This window comes from Erythrolamprus reginae, chromosome 13, assembly GCF_031021105.1.
Source record: "Erythrolamprus reginae isolate rEryReg1 chromosome 13, rEryReg1.hap1, whole genome shotgun sequence".
Classification (NCBI taxonomy): Eukaryota; Metazoa; Chordata; class Lepidosauria; order Squamata; family Dipsadidae; genus Erythrolamprus; species Erythrolamprus reginae.
The window spans coordinates 11,636,916-11,662,344 of record NC_091962.1 but is presented as its reverse complement, the minus strand read 5'-3'; the positions used below and the strand labels follow the sequence as shown (position 1 = coordinate 11,662,344).

Sequence of the window (25,429 nt, the reverse complement as noted above, 5' to 3'; positions counted from 1 at the left end):
GGTCTCCTTTTGCGACCGTCAATTGGGGTGAAGCTGCGTGGGATTGAGCTTTGGGCAGCTCTGTTTTCAGGGCCTCTCCTCCCCCCCCCCAAGGATGTGTGGTTCGTCTCCGGGAAGAGACCGTGAACCCTGGATTGCAAAACCCCAAGATTTAGTCACGACTGTCTCGGGTGAAGGGAACAGGGAAGCCACACGAAAACAGACCCACACGTCAGGCTCGAGTTTACACCCATGGCCTCAGTGCATAGCTTTGTTTTGAAAACCTTGTTTTAGGGCAGGGTTTCCCAACCTTACTAATTTTAAAAGAGTTGGACTTCAACTCCCAGAATTCCCCGGCCAGCATACTTTAAGAGGAGAGGACTTCAACTCCCAGAATCCCTTATTTTAGAGGGATGGAGTTCGACTCCCAGAATTCCCCAGCCAGCAGGCTTTAAAAGACTTCAATTCCCAGAATTTCATGCATGCTAGCTGGGGAATTCTGGGAGTTGAAATCCAACCCTCTTAAATGGGGGATTCTGGGAGTTGAAGTCCACCCCTCTTAAAGCTCTGAGAAACACATCTTCAGCTCTTTTTATCAACAAAAGCACCAAAGTCAATAGTAGCACCTTACGCATTTATTCGCTCAGGAAAAAAATGCAGCTGAACGTTTTTGAACTTTTCACTCCAAACTTCACAACATTTTTAGCTTGAAAATGTTTTTAACATTTGAAGCAAATCTTGACAGCTCCGGCCCATTTCAAATCACATCCTTTTGGCAACTGGCTTCTCTCTTTTCCCATAAAGGAAACACTGATTGGATTGGATTTCTTCAGTTTTTCTGCGTCCTCCCATTCATCTACTATACATAGGCAGTCTTCGACTTACAACGGTTCATTCAGTGACCGCCCAAACTTAGAAGGGCGCTGAAAAATGGGATTTAGGACTGTTTTTCATACTTACGACCTCCAAAAAGTGATTTATGACTGCTTTTCAAACTTAACGACTGTTGTAGCATCAAATCCAAACAGTTGGCAACAAACTCACATAAGCCGAGTCTAGGGGAAAGTTGGATTCACTTAAGAACCGCTTTCCTAACTGAATAATTCTAATTATTCTCTTAAACGTGGCTGGAAAGATCGTTAAAAAATAACGGGGCAGCGCTCCCTTATCCAATGTCTGGCTTAGCGGCAGAACTTTGAAGCTCTGTTTTGGTCATAAGTCGAGGACTAGCCTGTATCTCCGGGAGGTTTCATCCCATTCGGATCCCCCAAAGTCCAAATGCACAATTTTTTTAAAAACTCTAAAAAACGAGGAAAAATAGCAGAATTGCCAAATAATGCCCACGTTCTGACCTTTGAGAAGCAACACAAAGGAAAGAACATCACACACACACATACACGCAAACACAACTGTTTTGCAGAACTAACAGCAGCAAAAAAAAAAAAATCAACAGCTCCCCCAAAAAATAAAAAAATAAAAAGTGTTGTAATAAGAAAGCTGTGCTGGTTTCCTTGCCATGAACAAAAGTGCACCCACAATTCATAACTCCGCAAAAACTTCCATTGGCCCCAGAAAACCGAGCATCTCAAATGATCAAATTTTTTGGGGGCAGCAAACTCTTCAGAATCACACGCTTCCAAACCCCAAAGTTTAAGTTAAAGGGAAGGGAAATAAAAATTTTAAAAAATTCTTCTCAGGTTCGGTAAGATTCCAGTAAAGTCCATCTAACAGATTTGTAACTTATTCACATCTAGGAAACAACTCAGTTGTGTTTTGTGTTGAATCCGAAGGCTGATTGGCATCTCTCCTTCCCAAATCTTCACATTCTGCAAAAGTCTTTTTTTTTTTAGTCCTTTCCCTACTGGAAAACGTTATTTAAAAATAGGTCTGAAAATGACATTTTTTTTGGATAAGAGGATAAACTTGAACAGTGTCCTTTGAGGGGGAATAATGAGTCCAAAATATGTACTTTAAGATGAAAAGGAAAATTTTAAACTCTTGGTTTTGGGTAGAAAAGCTATAAAGTTCCCAGATTGAGGTAGGCTGAGTGAATGTTTTCCAGTTGGATAACTGCATTAAAAATGATTTTAGGGGAAAGACTTTTAAAAAAAACACCAAGGGAAAGAGGTATTTGAGGCAAATGGATGAAGAAATTGAAGTTTTTTGGAAACAGCAGGTGGAAATTGACAAGGTAAGTCGGGGGGGACGGACCTGACCAGGTATGGGAAAAGGTGGTGAAACTGACCGGATCTGAAGATCAGGTTGAACGAGATTTCCACGTAAGCAAAAAGCCTTCTTAGATTTTCTGTCTTTGGCAAGGCATTGTGGGAGGCCTCCTGTGAGTGGCCTGCAAACCATCATCCACACCTTTCCATCATTGGCGTGTGGGATGAAATACATCGTCCGAACGTGGCTACAGTGCACGTCCATTTCTTCTACCACGTTCTGTGGTCTTCAAAGCCGCCTGCTGTTTATGGTCCAGAGAGAAGGGAGGTTTTGGGATGCTGTGGGCCACCCCTCTCTTGAGGCCAACCACGGGGTGTGTAGCCCACCCCAGGACCTTCTCGACGCAGGCCCCTTCCCCTCACTTGAGCAGCAAGAAATAGTCCGCATTGAAGACGTCGTAGGGACCCTGGTCGGGGGTCCGCGGGCTGTCAACAGAGCTCTCGCTGAAGGGCGAGGTGGGAGGGGAGAGGAGGGGAGAGGCACTCATGGGGGGGCTCCGGAGACACGGGGGTCAGGCTGTAGGATGGGGTCACAGCGCTGGGTTTCATCTCGCCAAAGGGAAGGAGACCCCATTTCTTGCTGTACCTGGAATGCCAATCGCACCTGTTTAGAAGGGAGGAGCCGGGACGATGGGGAGGAGGACCCCCCCTGGTCTGGGTCCCGAGTGGGGGGAAAAGGAGTGGGGCCTGGATGGGGAGTCCCAAAGGTTTTTAGCGTCTGTGGGGAATGGGAGGTGAGCCAGCTGGAGGTTCTGGGAAGCCCTCCAGGAAAGAATTTGGATGGAGAGAGAGGGGGAGGAATTGGGAAAAGAGGAGGGAGGGAGAGAAGGAAGGGAGGGAGAGAGAGAGAGAGAAAGCAAGAAAGAAAAAGAAAGAAAGAAGGAGGAAAGGAAAGGGGGGAGGGGGGAGGAAAGAGAAAGAGGAAGGAAGGAAGGAAGGAAGGAAGGAAGGAAGGAAGGAAGGAGAGAGGCAGGGAGGAAAGAAAAAGGGAAAGATAGCAAAAAAGGAAGAAGGGAGGTTTGGAGGGAGGGAAGAGGAGAAAAGAGGGAAGAAAGCAGGAAAGAAGGAAAGAAAAAGAAGGAAGGAAGGAAGTCTTCGGAGAGGGGCGGCATATAAATCCAATAAATAAATAAGGAAGGAAGGAAGGAAGGAAGGAAGGAAGGAAGGAAGGAAGGAAGGAAAGAGGGAGAGAGACAGAGGCCTCCCCCCTGTAAATTCCCAACTCCCCAAAACAGACCATGTTTCCTTCCCACTTAAGCCCAGTTTGTTTGCCCTTCTCTCTCTGCTTCACCAACCATCCTGCTTCTTGAGATGCAGACAGACCCTCCTCCTCTCCTCCTCCCAGTCCCCAAACTCCCCCCCTATCCCACCCCTCCCCAAAAACTCCCCATCTCACCGGGTGATGACGATGACTGCCAAGGCCAGCCCCACTGTAATGCTGAGTGCCATGATGAGGAAGACGTACAGCGGCACCCCGACAGCCTTCTCCACCACTGGAAGGTCCCCCCCAAAAAAGACACCCATGGTTAGGGGTTGTTGGATGAGCCCACCCATCCCTTCCCCTCCGAAGGCCCCCTCAGGGCCTAGAAACAGATTTGCATCTCCATCTGGTTCTGAGGGGAATTCTGGGGGTTTTCAAAGTGGCTGACCTGTGCCATAGTGTTTTCAAAATGGCCGACCTGTTCCATAATGTTTTCAAAATGGCTGACCTGTGCCATAGAGTTTTCAAAATGGCCGACCTGTTCCATAATGTTTTCAAAATGGCCGACCTGTTCCATAATGCTTTCAAAATGGCTGACCTGTTCCATAATGTTTTCAAAATGACTGATCTGTTTAATGTTTTCAAAACAGCCAACTTGTACCATAATGTTTGTGCATTCTTTTGGGTGGGGCTTGCAAAAATAGGGCCAAGAAAGGCCTCCCACACTCACCGTGGGGCATCTCAGTATGGTTAGAAATGGTGGGTGTGGAATCTGTATCCAATGGCTCCTGCAAGAGAGAAAGAGAGTTGAAATCCGTGTGAGAACACCGGGGGTCCTCAAGTTATGATGGCAAGTGGGGGGGGGGAGGCCAATTTCTAGAGGTTGCTAACTATCCTAACTGGGGGGAGAAATAAAATCTGGAGTTTTTTTTCCAGTTGCTGTTATTCGCTTTCGCAAGGGGAGAAAAAAAGAAAGAGAGAAATTCAAATGAGTTTAAAAACGGAAGGAGCCCAGTCAACTGTTTTTCTCAGAGGGACGGCCCCCGACATCATGGTTCCTCTTTTTTTAGAAAATAAAATAAAATTATGAACGGGGGGGGGGGGAGAAATATGGGGGAGATGGAAATCTGTTAGCAGGTTGGATGTTTCCTTTCGTTCTTTCTGCTTCTTCCTTCCTTCCTTTCTTGCCTACCTGCCTGCCTTTTCTTTCCAACTTCCTTCCTTCTCTTTTTCCTTGCTTCCTCCTTTCCTTCCTTCTTTCCTTCCCTCCTTGCAGATTTTATACCTCCCTTTTTCTTTTTAGATATTTCTTCCTTCTTTCCTCCCTACCTTCTTAATCTTTCTACTTTTTACTGCCTTCCCTCCCTCCCTCCTTCCCTCCCTCCTTCCTTCCTTCCCTCCCTCCTTCTTGCTTCCTTCCCTCCATCTTTCTTCCCTCCCTCCCTCCTTCTTCCTTCCTTCCCTCCCTCCCTCCTTCTTCCTTCCTTCCTTCCCTCCTTCTTCCTTCCTTCCTTCCTTCCTTCCTTTCTTCCCTCCCTCCCTCCTTCTTCCTTCCTTCCCTCCTTCTTCCTTCCTTCCTTCCCTCCCTCCTTCTTCCTTCCCTCCTTCTTCCTTCCTTCCTTCCTTCCTTCCTTTCTTCCCTCCCTGCCCCCTTCTTCCTTCCCTCCCTCCCTCTTCCTTGCTTCCTTCCTTCTTTCCTTTTTCTGGCCATTTTCCTCCTCTGTAAAAAAACCCCCAAAAACCTACCTCTGAAGGGTAATAGGTTGTTTCTGAGTTGAAATCTTGAAACTCTGGAAAGTGAAGGAGTGAGAAAGGAGCGTGAACAGATTGGCAATGGAAGAACCAGAAGAAAATCCGAAGGGCATTCAGACAGCCTCAGGAGGGCCTCCTTTCTTTTGGGATCGTTGCAAATCCTCCAAAAAACTTTTAAGTGCAAAATAAATAAATAAATAACGACAACTTCCTAAGAAAGCTAGAGAGCCATTTTCTCTACTTTTGCTAAGACCAATCAGGCATTTTGCAGAGGGGAGAAAAGACACAAAGAGGCTGTTGTTGTTGTTGTTGTTGTTGTTGTTGTTGTTGTTATTATTATTATTATTATTAGTGTTCGGAGACTTCAGGTCGTGCAGAATGCAGCTGCGAGAGCAATCATGGGCTTCCCTAAATATGCCCCATGTGATACCAACACTCCGCAGTCTGCATTGGCTGCCAATCAGTTTCCGGTCACAATTCAAAGTGTTGGTTATAACTTATAAAGCCCTTCATGGCATCGGACCAGATTATCTGCGAGACCGCCTTCTGCCGCATGAATCCTAGCGACCAGTTAGGTCCCACAGAGTGGGTCTTCTCCGGGTCTCGTTCCCTTGGCGGGACCCAGGGGAAGAACCTTCTCTGTGGCGGCCCCAGCCCTCTGGAACCAACTCCCCCCAGAGATTAGAATTGCCCCCACCCTCCTTGCCTTTCGTAAGCTTCTTAAAACCCACCTCTGCCGCCAGGCATGGGGGAACTGAGATACTCCTTCCCCCTAGGCCTTTACAATTTTATGCATGGTATGTCTGTACATAAGTTTGGTTTTATAATAAGGGATTTTAACTGTTTTAATATTGGATTGTTATATGCTGTTTTTATTACTGTTGTTAGCCGCCCCGAGTCTACGGAGAGGGGCGGCATACAAATCCAATAAATAAATAAATAAAATAAATATTATTATTGTTGTTGTTGTTTTTTTGTTATTGTTACTACTACTATCATCATCATCATCATCAAAAACAACAATAAACAGCAAATGAGATTTATATGCTGGATTTCGTATCACAATATCACAAGTTGAACACTTCCCACTTGTGTATTATTATTATTATCATTATTATCATTATTATCATTATTATCATTATTATCATTATTATCATCATTATCATTTGTATTGTTGTTGTTGTTATTGTTATTTTCACAAAACACAATAATACACAGCAAACAAGATTTATATGCTGGATTTCGTATCACAAGTTGAACACTTCTCAAGCGTCTAGGATTGTGTGTATTATTATTATTATTATTATTATTATTATTATTATTATTATTACTTCTACTACTACTACTATTATTATTACTATTACTATTACTATTATTATTATCTCTTTTATTCATTAAACATGAAACTCAGTCAACTGAATTTTTTAAAAAGTGTCACAAATACCACTGACCGGTGCTAATGGTTGATGCCAGCATCCTAGGTATTGTTGTTGTTATTGTTATTATTATTATTATTATTATTGTCATCATCATCACTCAATTGACTTAACGTTCACATTTTAATTCAATTTAATTTAATTTATTAGACTTTTAAGCCTCTCAACTCCTTGTGGACTTTGGCTGGCGTACAGCAATAATAATATAGTGTAAAAACAATATAAACAATAATAAACCACATGATAAAACAGTAGCAATATAAAGCAATTAAAACCCCCCGAGATCAACAATCATTCTGCGTGGCTTTGGAAGAGGTCCACGTCAATTCGCGGGGACAACCAACCTGACCACGGCATGGCGAACTTTTCCCGACTCCACTCGCTCCAATTTCCGTGGCCAAATTCTTCCCGTCCCCGGACTTGAATGATATGGGGTGAATTTTGTATGGCATCCATAATGGTATAAGAGGTGACCCCGTGAAGGAGGTGGACCTGGAGGAAGAGAAGGGGAAAATGGTTAAAACATTGTCGGTGGAAGGGGACTGGAGGCTAAAACATACGAAGAATGGCCGCAGGAACTGGGCATGGCTAATTTAATGCAAAAAAGGACTACAGGAGACATGAGAGCAGTCTTCCAGTATCTTAGGAGTTTCCGCAAAGAAGAAGGAGTCAAGCTATTCTCCAAAGCACCTGAGGGTAGAACAAGAAGCAATGGGTGGAAACTAAACAAGGAGAGAAGCAACTTAGAACTAAGGAGAAACTTCCTAAGAGTGAGGACAATGAAACGGCGGAACAACTTGCCACCAGAAGTTGCGAGTTGCTCCAGCACTGGAGGTTTTTAAGAAGAGAATAAACGGACAACCGTTTGGCTAAAATGGGATAGGGCCTTGATGGTGAACCTAGGGCACGTGTGCTGAAAGTGGCACACACGCATGTAACATTCCTCCTCTAGATTATTGGCACATTATTGGAACAGCTGATTGTCACATGTCTATGCATGCCACTAACCAGAAGATTAGCACCAGAAAACAAAAGGTTTATTTTTCAGCATGGATCGGGCCCCTGGGCAATTCCTTCCTTCCTTCCTTCCTTCCTTCCTCCCTCCCTCTGTCCCTCCCTCCCTCCTTTCCTCTTCCCTCCAGCTATTTATCTACCCATCTACTGTACCTTCCTTATTTCATACCTTCCTTCCCATCCATTTATCTATTTATCTCTCTCTTCTCTCTCTCTCTCTCTGTGTCTGTCTGCCTCTCTGTCTGTCTGTTTGTCTGTCCATCCGTCCATCTATCTATATTGTCGGCGACTACTTCAGCTTCAACCACAACAACACAAGAGCACACAACAGATTTAAACTTAATATTAACCCCTCCAAACTTGACTGTAAAAAATATGACTTCAGTCACCGAGTTGTCGAAGCGTTGAACTCATTACCGGACTCCATAGTGTCATCCCCAAACCCCCAACCCTTTACCCTTAGATTATCTACGGTTGACCTCTCCAGATTCCTAAGAGGTCAGTAAGGGGCGAGTACAAGTGCACTAGAGTGCCTTCTGTCCCCTGTCCTATTGCTCTCCTATATCTCCTATACCTTTCTTCTATTCCTATATCTCTTCTTCTATTCTTTCATTGATATGTTCTATTACTATATCTTCTTTTCTATTCTTTCATAGATATATTTTACTATGAGTATCTCCTCTATGACCTTCATCATGTATTTTACTATGTGTATATAGATATATACCCACTAAAACCCTCATTGTGTATTGGACAAAATAAATAAATAAAAAATAAATAAGGTATTCCTTCCTCACTTCCTTCCCTCCATCCCAGTTTTTCCTTCCTTCCTTCCTTCCTTCCTTCCTCCTTCCCTCCCTTCCTCCTCTCAGCTATTTATCTATCTATCCTTTTCTCTATATTCCTATTCTTCCCTCCCTTCTTCCCTCCCTCCCTCCCCTCCTGTCCCTTTCTTCCTCTTCATCTTTCCTCTCCTTCCTTCCTTGTTCCTTCCCTCCCCTTCTCTCCAGCTATTTATCTACCAATCTACCTTCCTTCTTTCATACCTTCCTTCCCTTCCATTTATCTATCTATCCTTCTATCTATATTCCTTCCTCCCTTCTTCCCTCCCTCCCCTCCTGTCCCTTTCTTTCTCTCCATCTTTCCTCTCCTTCCTTCTTCCTTCCCTCCCCTTCTCTCCAGCTATTTATCTACCAATCTACCTTCCTTCTTTCATACCTTCCTTCCCTTCCATTATCTATCTATCCTTCTATCTATATTCCTTCCTCCCTTCTTCCCTCCCTCCCCTCCTGTCCCTTTCTTTCTCTCCATCTTTTCTCTCCTTCCTTCTTCCTTCCCTCCCCTTCTCTCCAGCTATTTATCTACCAATCTACCTTCCTTCTTTCACACCTTCCTTCCCTTCCATTTATCTATCTATCCTTCTATCTATATTCCTTCCTCCTTCCCTTCCTCCCTCCCATCTTTTTCGTTTCTTCCTTCTTCCTTCCTCCTTCCCTTCCTTCTCCATCACTGGACAGCCCCTTGTCTGAAATGCTCTTAGGAAGGGGGTTGGACTAGTTGACCTCCAAGGCCCCTTTCAACTCTCTTGTCCTGAAGCTGCTTTTTTCCACCCCAAACAAGATGGATATTTTCACACATACACACACCTCCCATCCCTATACACTGGGGAGGGGGGTCAGAAAAAGAGAGGGGGGGGGGAGATAAACCCACCTCAGAGAAGGTTTTGCAGTTTTTCACTCGGTACCGCAGCTGGAACTGGAGGTAGTAATACTTGGTGCCCCAGGAATTGGGGTTCCTCCAGGTGACGTGGAGTTTGTGGGGTTCTTTCTCCATGGGGTAGACCTGGACGTTGGCTGGAGGGTCGGGCTTCACTGTAAGGAGACGGGTGGGGGAGAGGTTGGGAGGAGTCCCATTGGGAGGGGGAGAGCCAGGAGTTGGGGGTGGGCTTGATCCTGCCCAGGTTAGAGGCTGGAGAAGCACAAAGCTTGCTTAGGCCAGTGTTTCCCAACCTTGGCAACTTGAAGATATCTGGACTTCAACTCCCAGAATTCCCCAGCCAGCATTCGCTGGCTGGGGAATTCTGGGAGTTGAAGTCCAAATATCTTCAAGTTGCCAAGGTTGGGAAACACTGGCTTAAGTCATCCATGGGCAACTCCAACCTATCCAGTGGGATTCCTAAATAGCATTTATAGCATTTAGACTTATAGACCACTTCTTAGTGTTTTGACAGCCCTCTCTAAGCGGTTTACAAAGTCAGCCTCTTGTCCCCCAACAGTCTGGATCCTCATTTGACCCCCCTTGGAAGGATGGAAGGCTGAGTTGACTTTTTAGGAAGGAAGGGAAAGAGGGAAGGAAGGAAGGAAGGAAGGGAAAGAAGGAAGGAAGGGAAGGAAGGAAGGAGAAGAGGAACAGCAAAGCAATAGCATTTAGACTTATAGACCGCTTCCTAGTGCTTTGACAGCCCTCTCTAAGCGGTTTACAAAGTCATCCTCTCGCCCCCAATAATGTGGGTCCTCATTTGACCCACCTTGGAAGGATGGAAGGCTGGGTCAACCTTGAGCCGGTGGTGAGATTTGAACTGCTGAGCAGCAGGCAGGTAGGAAAGGAGGGAGGGAGAGAGGAAGGAAGGAAGGAAGGAAGGAGATGGGAAAAGGAAGGGAGGGAGGAGAAAGGAAGAAAGGAAGAAAGGAAGGAGGATGGATAGATGGATGAAACGAAAGAGATCAGAATGAGGGGAAGGAAGGAAAGAAGGAAAGGAAGCAAGGAAGGAGGGAGAGAAAGTAAGAGGGGGGGAAGGAAGTAAGGAAGAGAATTGACATGTTAAAGATAGATAGACAGACAGACAGACAGACAGATGAGAGAGAAGAAAAGGAAGGAAGGAAGGAAGGGAATGTGGGAGGAAGGAAGGAGAGAGGGAACAAGGGAAGGAGGGGCAGGACAAGGACTAGGCGAAGGAGAAGAAGGAGAAGGAGAAAGGAAAGAAGGGGGAGGAGAAGAAGGAAGGAAGGAAGGAGGGAAAGTAAGAGGGGGGAAGGAAGGAAGGAAGAGAATTGACATGTTAAAGATAGACAGACAGACAGACAGACAGATGAGAGAGAAGAAAAGGAAGGAAGGAAGGAAGGGAATGTGGGAGGAAGGAAGGAGAGAGGGAACAAGGGAAGGAGGGGCAGGACAAGGACTAGGCGAAGGAGAAGAAGGAGAAGGAGAAAGGAAAGAAGGGGGAGGAGAAGAAGGAAGGAAGGAAGGAAGGAAGGAAGACAATAAATACGCTAGATAGAAACAGAGAGAGATTTCCCTTTGGTCTCCTTTTCATCCACCCACCTGTTGGGTGGAGACATGCACACTCACGCAAAATATCGGCGTGGAAGGATTTCTGGCTCCGTGCCGTCCCTGCGAGGTTGGCCAGGCAGACCGAGACCAGCAGCAGCCCTTCTTCCTGGTGCTTCAGCCCTTGGACGCGGCAGGAGAATTTCTGGGACCGGCTGTAATAGCGGCATTGTTGCTCCGTGTGGTTTTCACCCGTGAACCTGTCCAGGGAGGCAGGATGGAAGCTGATGGCAGGCTGGGGGATGATGGGAGTTGGAGTCCCACCAAAGAAACCCTACTGGAGTTCCTTGCACCTGGCCTGGGGTTGGGATGGATGACCTCAAGGGACCCACTGGTTCTAGATCCCAGGCAATGCAGAGGCCTCGCAATCCAAGGAAGGAAGTGTATCCCATCCTGAATTTTTATCTTACTGCCATCCCATGTTAACTTTGGCGTTAAGTCCTCGGCTTAACGACCGTAAAATCAAAATTCAGAAAAATTCAAACAAATTCAAAAAAGCTAAAGAAATCAAGAAATAAAAAAATCAATCAAACAATTCAAAAATTCAAAAAATGCAGAAAACCTAATGAAAAAAAAATTTAAAAATCAAAAAATCAGAAAATCAAAAAAAATCTAAACATTCAAAAAATTCAAAAAGTTCAAAAAGTTCAAAAAAACTAAAGAAATCAAGAAATAAAAAATAAAACAGATCAAACAATCAAAAAATTCAAAAAAGTTCAAAAATTCAAAAAGTTCAAAAAATTAAAAAATTACAAAATTCAGAAAACCTAACGAAAAAAAATTTAAATCAAAAAATCAAAACATTCAAAAAAGTTCAAAAATTTCAAAAAGTTCAAAAAAACTAAAGAAAAAAAATTTCAAAAATTCAAAATTCAAAAAACTCAGAAAAACTAAAGAAATTAAAAAAAATCAAAATTCAAAAAATTCAACTTTTTTTTAAAAAAAATCAAAATTCAAAAAAATTTAAAAAAATTATTAAAAAGATGGTGCGCCCACAGACCAGCACCGACCAATCTGGTTCGTTGTGACATCATCATGACATCACCAGCAAGTCGCCACCCGTGTACGTGAACTGGTCCGAACCCACCCCTGCTTGGCATGGATATTAAAATGAACGGTTGCAAGTTGGGGACTCCTGGGTCCTTTTATGGAGAGCGCCTCTCCCAATTCGCATACAGACCTTTGCATCCAGAGGGTAGCCTTGGTCCGCGGCGAGACCGGGGAAAACGTTCTCCATTCGCAGAGAATATCTTTGACTAAACTCCGACGGAAACAGGTGACGTTTGGGGTCTCGGGAGGCTCTGGGAAAAAAGAGGGGGGGGGAGAGAAGCCCTCAGGGTCTCGGGAAGAACTCTGTGCATGCTCAGGAACGCCCGAGCCATGACCCAAAGGGCAGGAAGAGAAAGAACCAAGGAGGGATAAAATGCCCACCTTCGACAATCAAACGGTGGGTGCAAAGGACTTGGCTGTCTTGGGAGCAGCTGTAAGACCCCGACTGGTTGGGATGGACGAAGGGAAGGAAAAGTTCGCCCCCCGAGCTGTGCCACCCTGCAGGGAGGGTGTAAGAGGTGGGCTTGCTCTCAAACGTCCAGTGCAGCAGAGACTGGTTGACCGCCTCCTGTATCGGGCATGACAGGGTTACGTTGGTGCCTGGCCGTCTGACGATGGTACCAGTGGGTGGAGCTGCCGAATGAAAGGGAATGAAAAATAGTGAAAAGAGAGATAAGGGAAGAGGGGAGAATGGAGGGAGGGAAGGAAGAAAGGAAGGATAACACAGTTGGAAGATCTTGTAAAACTCCCTGAGGAAGGAAGGAAGGAAGGAAGGAAGGAAGGAAGGAAGGAAGGAAGGAAGGAAAGAAAGAAAGAAAGAAAGAGGAAGGAAGGAAGGAAGGAGCAAGAAAGGAAAGAATGAAAGAAAGAAAGAAGAAGGAAGGAAGGAAAGAAAGAAAGAGGATGGAGGAAGAAAGGAAGGCGTGGAGGAGGAAGGAAGAAACAAATGTAAGGAAGGAAGGATGGAAGGATGGAAGGATGGAAGGATGGAAGGAAGGAAGGAAGGAAAGAGGATGGAGGAAGAAAGGAAGGAGTGGAGGAGGAAGGAAGAAACAAATGTGAGGATGGAAGGGAGGAGTAGAAGAGAAGGGAGGGAAGAAAGGGTCGAGCAGGGAAGGAGGGAGGAATGAGGGGGTGGAAGGAGATCAGAATGAGGGGATGGAAGGAAGGAGATCAGAATGAGAAGGAAGGAAGGAGCAGAAGAAAAAGGAAGGAAGGAATGGAAGAGGAGAGAGAAAGGAAGAAAGGAGAGGAGGAAAGAAAGAAGAACTGGAAGAGGAGGAGGAAGAGGAGGAGGAAGGAAGGAAGGAAGGAAAGAAGGAAGGAAGGAAGGAAGGAAAAAAGCAGGGAGGGAAGGCGGAAGTGAAACAAGGTGGAAAATAAAAATAAGAATGGAAGAAGAGAAAAAAGAGAAGAAGAAGAAGAAAGCGAAGGAGAGGCCGGTGTCGCAGAAGAAGAAAAGTGGAGGAAAAAGAGGAAGAAAATGTACACAAAAGAAAGAAGCCACAGAGGAGGAGAAAGGAACATGACCTAGAACTCTTTCATAGACACCGATACGACATGATTACGGACCCTCCATTAGGACAGATATTAGAATATTACCTCTGTTAACGACTACTTCACCTTCAACCGCAACAACACACGAGCACGAAAATCGATTTAAACTAAAATGTCAAACGCTCCAAACTTGACTGCGAAAAAATACGACTTCAGCAACAGAGTAATCAACACCTGGAATGCACTACCTGATTCTGTGGTTTCTACTCCTAACCCCATAACCTTTAACCTTAGACTATCTACAATTGACCTCTCCCCCTTTCTAAGAGGTCTGTAAGGGGCGTGCATAAGTGCACCGCTGTGCCTGCCGTCCCTGTCCTATTGCCTTCTTTTGTTACTTTTTATCATTACTTACCTAACGTTTTATTTGTACAAATTACCACCCTATAATTGTTTGACAAAATAAATAAATAAAAATTAACAGATCAATAACAGATCGACTACTGTAATGCTCTCTACATGGGGCTACCTTTGAAAAGTTTTCGGAAACTTCAGATCGCGCAGAATGCAGCTGCGAGAGCAGTCATGGGCTTCTCTAAATATGCCCATGTTACACCAACACTCCGCAGTCTGCATTGGTTGCCGATCAGTTTCCGGTCACAATTCAAAGTGTTGGTTATGACCTATAAAGCCCTTCATGGCAACGGACCAGATTATCTCAGGGACCGTCTTCTGCCGCACGAATCCCAGCAACCAGTTAGGTCCCACGGAGTTGGCCTTCTCCGGGTCGCGTCGACTAAACAATGTCGTTTGGCGGGACCCAGGGGAAGAGCCTTCTCTGTGGCGGCCCCGACCCTCTGGAACCAGCTCCCCCCCCCCAGATATCAGAGTTGCCCCCACCCTCCTTGCCTTTCGCAAGCTTCTTAAAACCCACCTCTGCCGCCAGGCATGGGGGAACTGAGATATTCTTTCCCCCTAGGCCTTTACAATTTATGCATGGTATGTTTTGTATGTATGTTTGGTTTTATAATAAGGGTTTTTTTAAGTTGTTTAGTATTGGATTTTGTTAGCCGGCTCGAGTCTGCGGAGAGGGGCGGCATACAAATCCAATAGATAGATAGATAGATAGATAGATAGATAGATAGATAGATAGATAGATAGATAGATAGATAGATAGATAGATAGATAAAAACAAACAAACAAACAAACAAACAAACAAATAAATAAATAAAACGTAGGCCAAAAGCCAAAAGTTCAAAACGTAGTAAAAAAACCTGCCCCAACCACCTCGCAGCCCAGGATCAAAAGTGCAGCTATGAGCGGTGACCTTGGGAATTTTGCGTGGGAAGATAACACTTTTTGCTGATGTGTGCAAACTTCTCTGTACGATCAATAGTTTTATCGGGAGGCCGAAGCAACGGGGATGGGCTTGCCTGGGCCCTTTGATTTGAACCAGCTCTCAAAGGTGCCAATCAAAACCTGCCAGGCGAAGAGATAATGAAGAATATAGTAGACCAATGTGTGAATTATGAAAAGGAGGGCCAGAAATTGTGGATATACAGCGATACGCAATTGTTGTCAAATGGAAACTTTTTTTCTTCCCTGGTGTTTTCGTTTCGTCTTTGTGTTTTTAAAGACAAATAATAATAATTTTTAAAAAATATATTTTGGGGGGGGCTGTGTAGAAATGAACAGATTGACATTGAGAAAGAAAGAAAGAGGGAGGGAGGAAAGAAAGAAAGAAAAAAGAAAGAAAAAAGAAAGAAAGGAGGGAGGGAGGAAAGAAAGAAGGAAAGAAAGAAAGTGGGAGGGAGGGAGGAAAGAAAGAAAGAAAGAAAGAGGGAGGGAGGAAAGAAGGAAAGAAAGAAAGGAGGGAGGGGAGGGAGGAAAGAAAGAAGGAAGGAAGGAAAGAAAGAAAGAAAGAGGGAGGGAGGAAGGAAAGAAAGAAAGAGGGAGGGAGGGAGAAAAGAAAGAAGGAAAGAAAGAAAGAAAGAAGGAGGGAGGGAGGGAGGAAGGAAAGAAAGAAGGAAAGAAAGAAAGAAAGAAAGAAAGAAAGAAAGAAAGAAAGACACAGAATATTATTATCAAAGATTGGAATCTATTTTTCCCGTGGTTGGAAAAATAGCAGTAGTGCAATCTACCTACCATTTATTCTTTTTATTCTTTTTATTCTTATTTTATTAGTACTGTATTATTATTATCTCTTTTATTCCTGAAACATGAAACTCAGTCAATTGAACATTTAAAAAGCATCCGAAATAACACTCATTGGTGCTAGTGGTTGATACGGGTTGCTACCAGCATCCTAGGGATCAATCAAGTGTCTTCATTATTATTATTATTATTATTATTATTATTATTATTATTATCATCATCATCATTATTAACAACAACAACAACAATAATAAAAGATTTAAAAAACTAGCAACAACAGAATTGGAGCAAACAAACTAGATCTTAGGCACCAAGAAGAGGGGGGGGGAAAAGATTTTTAAACAATTATAAGGAAGTGAACGGCAGCACGGAATGGAGTCAGTTCAAATGGGCACTGCCCACTGGCTGGCTCAAAGCCGAAAAGTGGCCCTTTCCGCAAAGGTTTTCCAAACCAGAAGGCAGCGAAGGATTTAATCGATTTAATTAACTTTGGCCGGTTCGTAACCTTCCTGTCTTCTGGTGTTTCAACTTTGCTGGGCTCAGAAAAACAAATATTGACAAATTGTTGAGTGCGGGGTTTTTTTAAATGTGTCTCCATGGCAACGGGGGACCGTAGAGCCGAGTTCGAGGGGGCAGCTCATGTGGAAAGAAGCTCAAGGTCACATTAAGGAGACAATCCGTGCAAACAATTCCTAGAATCGTCAGGAAATAAACACCGGTAAATGTTCATTTGTTAATGTGGTTATTTTTTCCTTTAAAAAAAAAAGAAGAAAAGAAAATGGTCTTCAGACCCAAGAAAGATGGCGGCCTGCGGAACTCCCTGCCACTTGCTCGACGACGCATTGATTGATTTCGGCACGAAGGGTGCCAAACGACTGCATTAATTTGCTGTGATTTATATATTGACTTACTAATTTGACAGCGGCCACCTGCCTCACTCCAAAAAGCACCACTCAATTGAACTCACACTAAAAAAAAAAGACATCCGAGCAATTTTTTTATTTTTAAAAAAGTAAAAATGTTTTGAATTCGCACCCAGGTTGGCAAGCCAAAAAAACCTAGAATCGACTTTTCTGATGCTTTGCTGGAAAAAAATAAACTAACATTTTGCAAAAAGGGTTTTTTTTTTAATGCCAAGATTTATAGCAGATAATGATATTTATGGGAGTCTCAAAGTCACACGATCCGGTTTTGCAATGCCAGATTCCCTAAATAACTGTGTTCCTAACTTAAGGAATTGCAGGGATTCGCTTAGCGACGAGAAAGGAAAAATAGCATGGAAAATAGCTGTAAAAGAGGTTTGTTCTTATTCTGTTGTTTGTTTGTTTTTATCTGTATGTTTTGTATGCATTTTTCATAGGTGGTTTTTAAAAGAAAATAAAGATTTTTTTAATTAAAAAAAATAGAATCTGTCTTTCGGTGCACAGAGAGGCTACGATGACCGTCGTTATGACCGCCCTAAATCTCTTCCCCGCCCCCTGTCGTTGTTAGAAACATAGAAACATAGAAGATTGACGGCAGAAAAAGACCTCCTGGTCCATCTAGTCTGCCCTTATACCATTTCCTGTATTTTATCTAAGGATGGATCTATGTTTATCCGAGGCATGTTTCAATTCAGTTCCTGTGGATTGACCAACCACACCTGCTGGAAGTTTGTTCCAAGCATCTACGACTCTTTCAGCAAAATAATATTTTCCCACGTTGCTTCTGATCTTTCCCCCAACTAACCTCAGATTGTGCCCCCTTATCCTTAGGTTCACTTTGCTATTAAAACACACTTCCCTCCTGAACCTTGTTTAACCCTTTAACACATTTAAATGTTTCAAACATGTCCCCCCTTTCCCTTCTGTCCTCCACTCTACAGATGGAGTTCATGAAGTCTTTCCTGATACGTTTTATGCTTAAGACCTTCCACCATTCTTGTAGCCCGTCTTTGGACCGGTCAATTTTATCCATATCTTTTTGTAGGTGAGGTCTGCAGAACTGGACACAGTATTATTCCAAATGTGGTCTCACCAGCGCTCTATATAGGGGGATCACAATCTCCCTCTTCCTGCTTGTTATACCTCTAGCTATGCAGCCAAGCATCCTACTTGCTTTCCCTACCGCCTGACTGCACTGTTCACCCGTTTTGAGACTGTCACAAATCACGACCCCTCCATCCTTCTCTTCTGAAGTTTTTGCTAGCACAGAACTGCCAATGCAATACTCAGATTGAGGATTCCTTTTCCCCCAAGTGCATTATTTTACATTTGGAAACATTAAACTGCGGTTTCCGTTGCTTTGACCACTTGTCTAGTAAAGTTGTTGACTTCGGACGGTCCCTAAGCGAGTGTTTTGAAGTCCGAGGACTATCCAGGGAGTGGAAACTGGTCTTTGGGAGGTGTTTTGCTTATAAACCTAGGTCTATTTTTTTTGCACGGCCAGAGGGGAAAATCTGAACACGAACCGGTCAGATTTCAAGCAAAAGCAATTAGTCCATCCTGATTGTATTACATTCCCGGCAATGGGGCATTAATCAATTTCAGTAAAAAGGTCAGTGGCGGATGCAACAAACAGGAAAATGCGTGATTTTATTTTTTATTTGTTTGGTTGGGTTTTTTTTTTGCAAAAATCTGATTAAAAGTTAACCAGCGGAGAGCCGTCTCTCCCACTGGGGGCCTCTCGGCCAGCTGCCGTGCCAAGAATTGGGTTAACCACTTAGAAGTTCACGGGTAGCTACTAATCCCCTTGCTTGCGTCCTTGGGGGGTGGGAGGGAGATACTAGTGCTGGAAGGAACCCTTAGAGGTCTTCTAGTCCATCCCTCCGGCCGGGGCGGGGGTCTTCTCTTAAGGGAGAAAAGCTGGGTGAAGCATGCCTGGCTTTGGGGGTCTTTGGAGTGAATACCTGTAAGGATAGGATAGGATAGGAAATAGAATAGAATAGAAAATCGAATAGAAAATCGAATAGAGAATAGAGATTAGAATAGAATATAGAATAGAATAGAATAGAGAATAGAATAGAATATCGAATAGAATAGAAAATAGAATAGAGAATAGAGAATAGAATAGAGAATAGAATAGAATATAGAATAGAATAGAATAGAGAATAGAATAGAATATAGAATAGAATAGAAAATTGAAAATTGAATAGAAAATTGAATAGAATAGAATAGAGAATAGAATAGAATATAGAATAGAATAGAATATAGAATAGAATAGAATAGAATATAGAATAGAATAGAAAATTGAAAATTGAATAGAAAATTGAATAGAATAGAATAGAGAATAGAATAGAATATAGAATAGAATAGAATATAGAATAGAATAGAAAATAGAATAGAGAATAGAATATACAATAGAATAGAATAGAATAGAAAATTGAATAGAAAATAGAAAATAGAATAGAGAATAGAGAATAGAATAGAATATAGAATAGAATAGAAAATTGAAAATTGAATAGAAAATAGAGAATAGAATAGAGAATAGAGAATAGAATAGAAAACTGAAAATTGAATAGAAAATAGAATATAGAATAGAATAGAATTCTTTATTGGCCAAGTGTGATTGGACACACAAGGAATTTGTCTTTGGTGCAGATGCTCTCAGTGTGCATAAAAGAAAATATAGATTGGTCAAGAATCAGTGGCACAACTCTTAAGGATTGTCACAGGGGTCAAATAAGCAATGAAGAAACAACCAATATTAATAAAAATCTTAAGATACAAGCAACAAGTTATAGTCATACAGTCCTAAGTGGGTGGAAAAGGATGATAGGAAGGATGGGAAAAAATAGCAGTAATGGAAGTGCAGACTTAGTAAAAAGTTAAGAAGGGGAGGAGGAGGAGGAATTATATGGAGAAAAAAGAAGGAGGAAGGGAAGGAATTATATGGAGAAGGGAAGAAAGGAGGAGATGGAGAAAGAGGAGGAAGAGGAGGAGAAGGGATAAGGGAGGATGAAGGAGAAAGAAAAGAAGGAGAAAGGAGGAGAAAGAGAAGGCAGAGACAGGAGGAAGTATAGGAGAAGGGAGGAAGATGAATGAAGGAAAAGGAGAAAGAGAAGATGGAGGAGGGAAAAAGGAGAAGATGGAGACAGAGGAGGAGGAGGGAGAAAGAAGGATGAAGGAGGGGGAGAAGAAGGAAAAGATGGAGAAAGAGGAGGAGGAATTCCATGGAGAAGAAGAAAGGAGGAGATGGAGACAGAGGAGGAAGAGGAGGAGAAGGGAGGATAGAAAAAGAAAGAGGAGAAAGGAGGAGTAGGAGAAGGCAGACAGGAGGGAGAGTAGGGAAGGGAGAAAAGTGAGTGAAAGAAAGGGGGAAGGAGAAAGAGAAGATGGAGGAGGAGGAAAAGGAAAAGAGAGAATGGAGACAGAGGAGGAAGAGGAGGAGGAGGAGGAGGAGAAGGGAGGATAGAAAAAGAAAGAGGAGAAAGGAGGAGTAGGAGAAGGCAGACAGGAGGGAGAGTAGGGGAAGGGAGAAAAGTGAGTGAAAGAAAGGGGGAAGGAGAAAGAGAAGATGGAGGAGGAGGAAAAGGAAAAGAGAGAATGGAGACAGAGGAGGAAGAGGAGGAGGAGAAGGGAGAAAGGAGGATGAAGGAGGGGAAGGAGAAGATGAAGACAGAAGAAGAGGAGGAGGAGGAGAAGGGAGAAAGGAGGATGAAGGCATATTTCTTTCCCTAAAAGTTGAGCTGGGGAGACCAGATGATCTATAAAACCCTGTTTGCTTTCGCTCCCTTCAAAATCCTTGTTAACGTTCACCAAAAGGAGAAGAGGAAAAATCAAAAGAGAAGAAAAAAACCATTATTCTCTAAATGGGAATTTCCCCCACCCTCCTTTCTTCCGCTTCTCCGCTTCTCCTTCCTATTGTTTTAAGTGATGGGTTTAAATCTGAAAAAGAGATTCCCAGGTGATTTTCATTTGTTTATTTTTAATTTTGGGAAGGAAATAATCTTCCCCAGGAACAATTTTGTTTGAACTCGCTTTGGCCCCAACAAGCGATGAGTTCCCCATGTTTGGACATACGACCAGAACTCAGTATTTTTAAGGGCTTTTCAACGGAGGCCCAGGAATAAAGGTAGACTTGAAAGACTGCTGGAGGTTCAGCTTAATACTGACCTGAGTAGAGACAGATTAGTCCTTCAGGATTGGGCAGGATAGAAGTCAAAATGAATGGATGAATGAATGAGTGAGTGAATGAATGAATGGATGGATGGATGGGTGAGTGAGTGAGTGAGTGAGTGAATGGATGGATGGATGGATGAATGAGTGAGTGAGTGAGTGAGTGAGTGAGTGAATGGATGGATTGATGAATGAATGGATGAATGAATGAATGGATGGATGGATGAATGAATGAATACAGCTCCCTCTTTTACAAGCCCCCATCTACCTGTGCACAATCTACGCCAAGTAACACAAACAAGCGCACTCAGACACAAACACACACTTTGGGGCTTCACTTTCCCAAAAGGCAAAGGGCATAGCCTTCTTTGCAAATTTCAGATCTTTTTTCAGGATCATATGTAATAGCAACAGCAACAACAAAACAACAACTGTTACATCTAGTCACAGCCAAACTGCTGGCAATTGGTATGTATATGTGTCTGATTTTTCAAGTTTTTAAAGGGTGTATTAATTGTTAGTTTAACAGGTTTTTTTACTCTTTGACTATTTATATTTGATTTTTTTAATATTGTATTGTATAATTATTGTTGGTAGCCGCCCTGAATCCCATGGGATTTGGGCGGCATAGAAGAATAGATAGATGGAGGGATGGATGGATGATAGATAGATAGATAGATAATGGATGGATGGATAGACAGATAGATAGATAGATAATGAATGGATAGATAGATAGATAGATAGATAGATAGATAATGGATGGATGGATGGATGGATGGATGGATAGATAGATAATGAATGGATGGATAGATAGATAGATAATGGATGGATAGATAGATAGACAGACAGACAGACAGATAGATAATGGATGGATGGATAGATAGATAATGGATGGATGGATAGATAGATAGATAATGGATGGATGGATAGATAGATAGATAGATAGATAGATGGATGGATGGATAGATAGATAATGGATGGATGGATGGATAGATAGATAATGGATGGATGGATAGATAGATAGATAGATAATGGATGGATGGATAGATAGATAGATAATGGATGGATGGATAGATAGATAGATAATGGATGGATGGATGGATAGATAGATAGATAATGAATGGATGGATAGATAGATAATGGATGGATAGACAGACAGACAGACAGACAGACAGATAATGGATGGATGGATAGATAGATAGATAATGGATGGATAGATAGATAGATAGATAGATAATGAATGGATAGATAGATAGATAATGGATGGATGGATGGATAGATAGATAGATAGATAATGGATGGATGGATAGATAGATAATGGATGGATAGATAGATAGATAATGAATGGATAGATAGATAGATAGATAGATAGATATCAAAATAATAAATAAATTAATAAAAATAAATGATTAAATTTATAAAAAGGAAATTGTAAATCAATTATCCCACTCCACCAAAGGTTTGCTTTGTTCTTTCTTTTTTTACCCTCTTCTTTTCTACACTCTCTTCTCTTCCTTTTATATATATCTTTTCTATTATTTGCTTTTGCGTTTTGGGGTTTTTTGTGATAGACATCTAAAAAGGAGAATATATCGGGGAAGTTGGGGGGGGAAGAATTAAGATGATCGTTTTCTAAATAATAAATATATAATAATAAAAAATAATAAATAGTATTTTCTTGTCTAGAAACACAATTACTTTTGCGTATCTGGATTTTGTGCGGGGTAAAAAACAACCCAATTTTGATTTGGGGTTTGAGCAAAATTGGGTGGTTGTGGTTACAAGAAATGTGCATGTTTCCTACTCTTTAGAGTCAAAAAAGGTCTGAATCATCTTTTTTTGTCTTTTCTGCTTTAACAGCTTTTCGTTCAAAACTGTTGTTCCTGTTTCTTGTTTTTTCTGCCTTTGCAGAAACAAGAGGCGCCGGTTTTGTTTTGGAGAAAGGAAGAAAAAAGGGGGGGTCCCCCCCCCCACCCCCGCGTCCACTCTCCACACTTTTTGCGCCTGGGTTTTTTTTAAAATTTTCTAAACTTTCCCACAAGCCTAAAGATCTCTTGCGTCTTGCTGACCAGAAGCTTCTGCTGGTAGAAGGCGCTTCATCTAGTTTGGATGGTTGACAATGGTCTTGCGGTGTGGAGCAGGTTAGAGATGAGCCACCGTTTCTTTCTCTTTCTTTCCTTCCTTCCTTCCCGTTTTCCTTTGTTTTTCCTTTCCTTCCTCTTCCTTTCCTTTCATTCCCATTACTTCATTTCCTTTCCTTCCTCCTTTCTTTTCCTTCCTCCTTTCTTTTCCTTCCCCTTCCTTTCCTTTTTCTTTCTCTTCCCTTCCTCCTTTCCTTTCTCTTCTCTTCCTTTTCTTTCACTTCCCTTCCTTTCTCTAATCTTCCTTTTCTTTCTCTCCCTTTCTTTCCTTTTCTTCTTCCTTTCTTTCCTTCCTTTCCTTCCTCCTTTCTTTTCCTTCTTTCCTTCTCATCTCTTCCCTTCCTTTCCTCCTTTCCTTTCCCTTCTTTTCTTTTCCTCCCCCTTCCTTTCCTCCTTTCCTTTCTCTCTCTTCCTTTTCTTTCTCTTCCTTCCTTTCCTTTCTCATCTCTTCCCTTCCTTTCCTCCTCTCCTTTCCCTTCCTTTCTTTCCCTTCCCCTTCCTTTCCTCCTTTCTTTTCTCTTCCCTTCCTTTCTTTTCCTCTCTCTTCCTTCCCTTTCTGTTCCCTTCACATTGCTAACCTGCAGCCAAAGCAGGCTGACAGCCGAGGATGCAGATAAACCCACCTCCACCTCTCACGACAAATCCCTAAACTCGGTGGAAACACACACAAAAACACAAACGCACAAACACACACACACACAAATTCTCCTCTTTAAAAATTGCTAACCTGCAGCCGAAGCTCCAAAGAAACTAGAAAAATTGTGGCATAATAAATAACCCACCTCCACCTCTCACGACAAATCCCTTAAACTCGGTGAAAACACACACTCATACACACACAAACACATATACACAATTTCCCCTCTTTAAAAATTGCTAACTTGCAGCCAAAGATCCAAAGAAACTAGAAAAATTGTGGCATAATAAATAAAGCCACCTCCACCTCTCATAATCTCTTAAACTCGGTGGAAACACACACTCATACACACACAACACACACACAATTTTGTCTCTTTACAAAACGCTAACCTGCAGCCAAAGCTCCAAGAAACCAGAAAAAATGTGGCAGGCTGGCAGCCAAGGATGATGATGATAATAATAATAATAATAATAATAATAATAATAATAATAATAATAATAAAAAATTAGATTTGTATGTCGCCTCACTCCGGAGACTCAAAATGAACCCACCTCCACCTCTCACCTTTGACAACAAATCCCTAAACTTGGTGGAAACACACATACCCAGGCATACACACACACACACACACACACACACAAACCGACAACACAAACACAAAGAAGCTAGTCCTTGTTTCGAAATCCTTGCCACCCCATCCCCCAGCCCCACTAGTCCTTTGAGACCAGCAAGAGCGAAATTTCGAGCCCGCCTCACCTGGTCGCTCGCAGGGCAAGTTGGAGGCAGCAAACACAGCCGCGGCCGCCAGGATGTGGCCGATCAGGGTGGCACCAGCCAGCCACATGATGCCAAGGCGATGCCCGGCGGGCACCGAGACTCCTGCCAGCCGCCTCGCTTGCAGAGAAACATTTGAGGAACTTCAGCCGCCGTGCGCGGCTGTTGAAGTTAGCGACTGTCCCCTTCTCGTGTTGTGAAATCAGGTTCAAGGGAGGTTGAGCAATGGGGTGGAGCATGGGGAAGGAGGGGGGGCGTGGGTGGCGTGGGGGGGGGAAATACACTCAGAAAATATGAGCCACCTGTTTTTTTTCCCGCCCGCCACCCCTCCGTCCGGCTCTTCCTTCCTCTTTCAAAATAAGATTGTTTTCAAAGTACCGAGAATTTGCAAATATATATACGGTGGCACCTCTACCTAAGAATGCCTCTACTTACGAACTTTTCTAGATGAGTATCGCGTGTTCAAGATTTTTTTTTTGCCTCTTCTCAAGAACCATTTCCCACCTACAAACCCGAGCCTCTGAAACTGTAACTGGAAAAAGGCAGGGAGAAGCCTCCGTGGGGCCTCTCTAGGAATCTACTGGGGGGGAAAGAGGACCGGAAAAGGCGGGAAGAAAACTCCGTGAAGCCCCTCTAGAAATCTCCTGGGGGGGGAAAGAAGGCCAGAAAAGGCGGGGAAAAGCCTCCGTGGGGCCTCTCTAGGAATCTCCTGGGAGGAAACAGGGCCAGAAAAGGTGGGAAGAAGACTATGTGGGGCCTCTCTAGGAATCTCCTGGGAGGAAACAAGGCCAGAAAAGGCAGGGAGAAGCCTCCGTGGGGCCTCTCTAGGAATCCCCTGGGAGGAAACAGGGCCTCCACCCTCCCTGTGGTTTCCCCAATCGCACGCCTTATTTGCTTTTACATTGATTCCTATGGGAAAAATTGCTTCTTGTTACAAACTTTTCTACTTAAGAACCGGCTCATGGAACAAATTAAGTTCGTAACTAGAGGTACCACTGTATATATATATACACGTAGTCCTCAACTTACGACCAGAGCCCATCCCTGTCGCTAAGCAGGACGCTTGTTGAGTTTGGCCTCCCCTTTTTAAAAAAAAAACAACAACCCGTCATTACGGGAATCACCTGCACGTTAAGTTAGGTT

The 25,429-nt window shown here is 43.1% G+C and overlaps 1 protein-coding gene across 1 annotated transcript; it reads right to left on the bottom strand.

Moving 5' to 3' along the window:
• Positions 1-2,473: 2,473 nt before the first annotated feature.
• IL6R (interleukin 6 receptor) lies at positions 2,474-24,444 on the bottom strand. Its single transcript, XM_070766016.1, is given in 11 exon segments — positions 2,474-2,698; positions 2,700-2,790; positions 3,601-3,697; positions 4,136-4,193; positions 5,152-5,195; positions 6,938-7,085; positions 9,318-9,478; positions 10,956-11,134; positions 12,115-12,235; positions 12,366-12,617; positions 24,269-24,444. Coding segments are annotated over 11 exon segments (1,374 nt in total). The 5' UTR covers positions 24,357-24,444; the 3' UTR covers positions 2,474-2,563.
• Positions 24,445-25,429: the final 985 nt, after the last annotated feature.